The sequence below is a fragment of the Mandrillus leucophaeus genome, unplaced genomic scaffold (genome assembly GCF_000951045.1).
Source record: "Mandrillus leucophaeus isolate KB7577 unplaced genomic scaffold, Mleu.le_1.0 Scaffold1, whole genome shotgun sequence".
In the NCBI taxonomy this organism is placed as follows: domain Eukaryota; kingdom Metazoa; phylum Chordata; class Mammalia; order Primates; family Cercopithecidae; genus Mandrillus; species Mandrillus leucophaeus.
Genome location: NW_012098097.1, coordinates 5,700,059 through 5,705,740, shown reverse-complemented (window position 1 = coordinate 5,705,740; position 5,682 = coordinate 5,700,059). Strand labels below are relative to the sequence as shown.

Sequence of the window (5,682 nt, the reverse complement as noted above, 5' to 3'; positions counted from 1 at the left end):
TTGCCCAGGGCATACTTATAGTAATAAATGACTTGTTATTTATCTGAAATTCAAATTTAATCAGGCATCTCTTTTTCATTTTTTTGAGATGGCGTCTCGCTCTGTCTCCCAGGCTGGAGTGCAGTGGCGTGATCTTGGCTCACTGCAAGCTCAGCCTCTTGGGTTCACGCCATTCTCCTGCCTCAGCTTCCCGAGTAGCTGGGACTACAGGTGCCCGCCACCACGCCTGGCTAATTTTTTGTATTTTTAGTAGAGACAGGGTTTCACCATGTTAACCAGGATGTTCTCGATCTCCTGACCTCGTGATCCACTCGCCTCGTCCTCCCAAAGTGCTAGGATTACAGGCGTGAGCCACTGTGCCCGGCCCAGGCATCTTGTATGTATGTATGTATGTATGTATGTATGTATGTATTTATTTTGTGTTGTTTTGTTTTGTTTTTGGCTAAATCTAGCCAATCCTATCCTCTGATCTTTTCACCGAAGTCCTGCGGATCAAAGCCTTTGACCCAGGGCAGTGCTTTTCAAAGGGTGGTCCCAGGACAGCAGCATCAGCAACTCCTAGCTCGAAACAAAATCTCAGGCCAGGCGCAGTGGCTCATGCCTATAACCCAGCACTTTGGGAGGTCCAGGCAAGTGGATCACTTGAGGGCAGGAGTTCGAGACCAGCCTGGGCAACGTGGTGAAACCCTGTCTCTACTAAAAAAAAAAAAAAAAAAAATTAGTGGGGCTTGGCAGCATGCACCTGTGGTCCCAGCTATTCGGGAGGCTGAAGCAGGAGAACAGCTTGAACATAGGAGGCAGAGGCTGCAGTGACCCGAGACTGGGTCACTGCACTCCAGCCTGGGCAAAAGAGCAAGACTCCATCTCAAAAAAACAAAAGCAAAAACAAAAACATCCTAAAATGCCAGTCCCACCCAGAATGACGGAGCCAGAGCCTCTGGGAGTGCTGACATTCTGTATTTGACTCCCTCCAGTGATTCTTTTGAGGCTCATTGACTGGAGAATGATGCCGATGCCATCACATTACCTGCCCCCAGCCTCCCCCGCCACACACACACACAGCACATCCTGCTCTGCTGCGCACCCAGTGGCATCCACCTGGCTGCCAAAGGTATAAAAGCGTAAGTAACATTAGGGGTGTTACAAAGAGCTCTTTCCTTGGGTGTTTGTAGCTTCCCCTAGGGCTGCAGTCCCTCGCAGACTGCTGGGCGCTTGGCCTCAGGACTCTGTTCTGCCCGCCCAGATCTCTTCCTGAGCCTGCAGACGGCTGTGAACCAGAGAATCTATTCTTCAGGCGGGAGTTGCCAGTTGCGGCCGAGGGGGCGGGGCCCGGAGGCGGGAGGGCCACGTGTGCGGGAGGGAAGCAGGAAGTGACTGCGGGAGTGGAGCCGGCGAGCGAGCGGCAGCGGGGGCTGATGGAAGTGCAGTGGGGGCTGGAGAGGGCACCCTAGTGAGTTGGCTTTTCTCTCCTTCGGTGCCTTTGGTTGGGCTTGAGGCCCGGGGTCGGGTGCCATTAGGACAAGTGTGTGGGACTTGGAAGGGCAGCCACCTGGAGCTTGGAAGGGGGTGCGTCTGGAGAGAGGAGGGGTTTGGAGGCTTTGGCAGGTGGCGGGGCGGAGTGGGAGGGTGGGAGTGGGGGGCGGGAAGGAAGTCCTCGGACCCCCGCTATGTCCCTCTCCAGGGTGATCTGGAAGGCAATGACATGCCTGCCTTTTACAGTCCTCACCCAAGATCCTCTTCATTCATCGCTTCCTAGGGGTGTGTGGCGGGACCCGGGATTCCTGGGAGCAGAGGCAGCTACAATTCCAGCTGCTCCCAGGCCCCTCCCACTTGCTCTGGCAGTTAGCTGGACCTCTTGAACTTGACTGGGAATCTGGTTAACTTGCAGCAGGTCTGGGTGGGGCGTGACTGTGTGCATTTCTAACCTATTCCCAGGTTGGGTGTTCCGCGGACCACGCTTTGAGTAGCGAGGCATTAGAGAACTTTTCCACAGTCCTCTCCGCCCAGACCTGAATCCCTGAATCCTTCTGCTGGATTCCCCCTCGTGGAGTTAGGGCATGTGTATGCAGCTCCACTGAGGCCCAGCAGCCCTAGTGCTGTTCCCACTTCTGCAACTTCACCAGCCTCTTGAACTGACTCTTGGAAGCGGAACAACAAGTTTAAAAGGTGGAGAAAGGAAATAAATAAAACAAACCTGTATCAATCAACCGGAAATGCCCACGTGCTGCTGTGGCCGATGTGTACAAATGTACAGGCTGTTGGCATTTTAAAAGTTGGAACGGGCAGAGAATGATTCTCCCTGCCGCTAACGAATCAAGGTTGATGGAATTAATATCCCCATCGTGAGGAAGTCTGAGCCCCGTTGTGTAAGCTGTGCTGGAGATGCTGTGCCCTAAAGTCGTTACTGGTCTGCCGGTTAGAGAAGACTTTTTGTTCTCTTGGGACTCTGCCAGAAACTTTTCTTCTCTTGAGACTGTGCAGAAAACTCTTCTGTTCTTTTGGGACTCTGCTTTGGTCTTGTCAATCCCACATGGGGCAGGAGAACTCATTTTCTAAGCTCTTGGTATTGTAGAAGTTTTACCAGATTTATTTATTTATTTATTTTTTATTGTTTTGAGACAGAGCCTTGCTCTGTCACCTGGGCTGTAGTGCAGTGGTGCGATCTCGGCTCACTGCAACCTCTGCCTCCTGGATTGAAGCAATTCTCCTGCCTCAGCCTCCTGAGTAGCTGGGACTACAGGCACCTGCCACCATGCCCGACTAATTTTTGTGTTTTTAGTAGAGATGGGGTTTCACCATGTTGGCCAGGCTGGTCTCAAACTCCTGACCTCAGGTGATCTGCCTGCCTTGGCCTCCCAAGGTGCTGGGATTACAGGCGTGAGCCACTGTGCCTGGCCAAGTTTTACCAGTTTTAATCTTTTGCTTTCCACAGTTTAATGTGCATAAGAATCCCCCATGGAGTTCCACAAAATGCAGACCCTGATTCAGAAACTCTTGGGTGAGACCTGAGTTTCTGCGTTCCTAACTAGCTCCCAACCCAGACCAGCGCTGCTGGTTCTCTGACCACCTTTGGAGTAGCAAGGATTTAAAACAGCTAATAGAGAAGACACTTCTCCGAGGGGCACTGGGCTTGCATTGCTCATGATCAATGCTGCTCCTATTGGGATGGAAAGCATGGTGGACTTGGTCTCCCCTCTGTGTCCCTTTTTCTTACTCAGCAGGGTGCTCAGGTGTACATGGGGACAGGCTTAGACGAGTGTTTCCCTATCCCAGTAACCGCCAGGAACACCCATGAGCTCCCTCTGTTCTGTTCACCAGCCCGCAAGATCCACGTTGACTTTGGCCTGTTGGCAAATGTAAATTGTTTGCTCTCTTCTGTAGCTGTCAAGAGGCACATTCAAATACAGGAAAGAAAGGTGTTTTTGTTATGCCCTGTCTTGGATGATAAGTACTGAGAGGATGATCACTTTGTGCTGTTCTTTGTAAATGCTGTTTGAAATTTTATCCACAGCAACTCAGAATAGATGATTGGTGTAATGGTCCAGATGGCTTGGTTTAAAAACAAAGACTAACCCCTCTTTTTAGGGTGGCTGAGCAAGATGACGGATGTAAAGGGTAGTTTTTTAAAAAGGATTTTTTTTTCTTTAATTAGTGTGCTCACAGTTTTCACAATTGGTGCAGTTCGTTTAGAGTATGGGAATTAGAGTCTGATTCCATATCTGCTATTTATCTCAGGGTTTCTGGCACAGGGGCTGAGCCAGGGCTCACCTGGGCTCACCTGGACCCATAGCCCTTCCTAGGTTTGAGCCTGGGTGTGTTGCTGAGCCGCTTGGCATAAGGGCTCCATCCACACTCTGCTGTGGTTTCCTTCCAGGGTCAGTCGAGGCAGCGTCTTCAGCTCTTGATCTGCAGGTTCAGGGCTGCTGGCTCCTCACAGAGCACTGGGGACTGGCAGGGCTGAGCCCACTGTGGTCGTGTCCAGCCAGCCCTCTGGGTGCTGGCGGACCATCAGGGAGATGAATGAGGCTTTGAGATGAGGCCCTGAGCCCAGCGTTTGTGTACCGGAACACAGGGCTTTTCAACAAATAGGTTTCTCTGCCTTGTAACTTTCCACAGGGAGAGATCTGATTGTCATCTCAGATCCAGAATTTTAAGTATGTTGAAGTCTGGAGGAGGTTCTCTGGACTGAAATGAGAGGGAATGGTACTTCCCTTCCTTCCTTGGTGGGCGGTGGTGTAACCAGCTTTAGCAGCAGGGTGCTGAGTTGACCAGGGGACATTCCATTCCTGGGTCCGTTTGCTTGTCCTTGCTGACTGTCCTGTGCAGGTAAGCTGGCCCTTTTCCATCCAGCACATATTTTTCAGGGGTTACAAAGCCCTATTTTGCAGGGTGGCCAAATATGTAAAAGCACCATCCCCGTCCTCAAGCAACTAAGGCTGTAAAAGATGGAGGCAAAGCCACGCTGAGAAAGGACCAAAGCTGCATGCTGGGACAGGGCTGGGACAGGGCTGGGACAGGGCTGGGGAAGGCCAGAAGAGCCTTCGTTGTGAAGTTGGGCATTAGGTGGGCTGCAGAGGATGCTCCGGGTTCGGATGGCTGGAAATGTGCAAGGAAGGTATTCCAGGAGGGAACTGAATGAACAGGCACTCGGAGGCAGGACTGTCTGGGGCTTGTGGAAAGTGCTGTAAATAATCCAGTTGAGCTGGAGTTTGGTGCTCATGCAGGCATGATGGAGGCTGGGATTGGAGAGTTGGGAGTGGGGAGAATCAAAGGTTGGTTGGTGGAGTTTACCCTTTGGCTGGGCAGGTGCACTATTGCAGGTATGACGGAGATTTAGATTGGAAGCGTGTTGACATCACCTGCACTAGTCACCTGTCTTTGGAGGAGGCTGGGCGCAGATGGTGAGCAAGAGATGGTAGAAGAGGCAGATTGTGTCGGGGAGGCTGCATCAGACCCTCCTATGCCCCCTTCCTCTGGAACAAACCACATTCTTTGTGCTTCTTTTTGAAACTACCTCTCAATGTTGCAGCCTTTTTATGGGTTCCCCTGGCATCTCTCCGGCGTCTCCCCATGCCTTCTTTCAGATTAAGACGATTTCCAATTCCTGAGGGACCTGGATAGAGAAGCCTGACCTGTGTGCTGGGTGGCTGAGGGACACTGGGATGGTGTGGTGGAAGGGTGCATACTGTCAAGCCAGAGGGAGGCCAGCTCCCGCACAGGGGGTTAGGACATGTCAGAATGTGCGCCTGTCACTGAAAGGGACCACCGGCGGCTGACGCTCTCACTCCTCTTGCACAGCTGTATCCAGCATGCTCCAAGGCCACAGCTCTGTGTTCCAGGCCTTGCTGGGGACCTTCTTCACCTGGGGGATGACGGCAGCTGGGGCAGCTCTCGTGTTCGTATTCTCTAGTGGACAGGTGAGTTGCCTTGCTTCGGTTCTGAATGTTGGTGGGGAGCCCCTTGGTAAAGGGGCACCATCCCAGCAGGTTTGTAGACTTTTTCAATGCCCCTGGCCACACCCCCAGGCATTGTGTGCTGGGGTTTGTTTGCTGTCTTCTTATTTTCTCGCCTTCTGCCTGCCAGGCCGGGAGAACAGATGGCTGCTTGCTGTAGACACCTTCATGCACCATCATCTCCCCTCCTGACCCTTGACAGCCTGAGTTGAAGGGAATGGGAAGTGAG

The 5,682-nt window shown here is 52.2% G+C and overlaps 1 protein-coding gene across 3 annotated transcripts in view; it reads left to right on the top strand.

Annotated features, from left to right (window-relative positions):
* Positions 1 to 1,346: 1,346 nt before the first annotated feature.
* SLC39A11 (solute carrier family 39, member 11) overlaps positions 1,347 to 5,682 on the top strand; it is a 504,632-nt gene continuing 500,296 nt past the window's right edge. For 2 of the 3 annotated variants that reach the window (XM_012000073.1, XM_011999398.1), the window contains exons 1-2: positions 1,347 to 1,450; positions 5,299 to 5,417. In XM_012000073.1, the coding sequence (XP_011855463.1) occupies positions 5,310 to 5,417 (108 nt within the window). In that variant the 5' untranslated portion in view covers positions 1,347 to 1,450; positions 5,299 to 5,309. Of the gene's footprint in view, positions 1,567 to 5,298; positions 5,418 to 5,682 lie in introns of all 3 variants that reach the window. The other variant, XM_012000824.1, reaches the window with a different exon arrangement.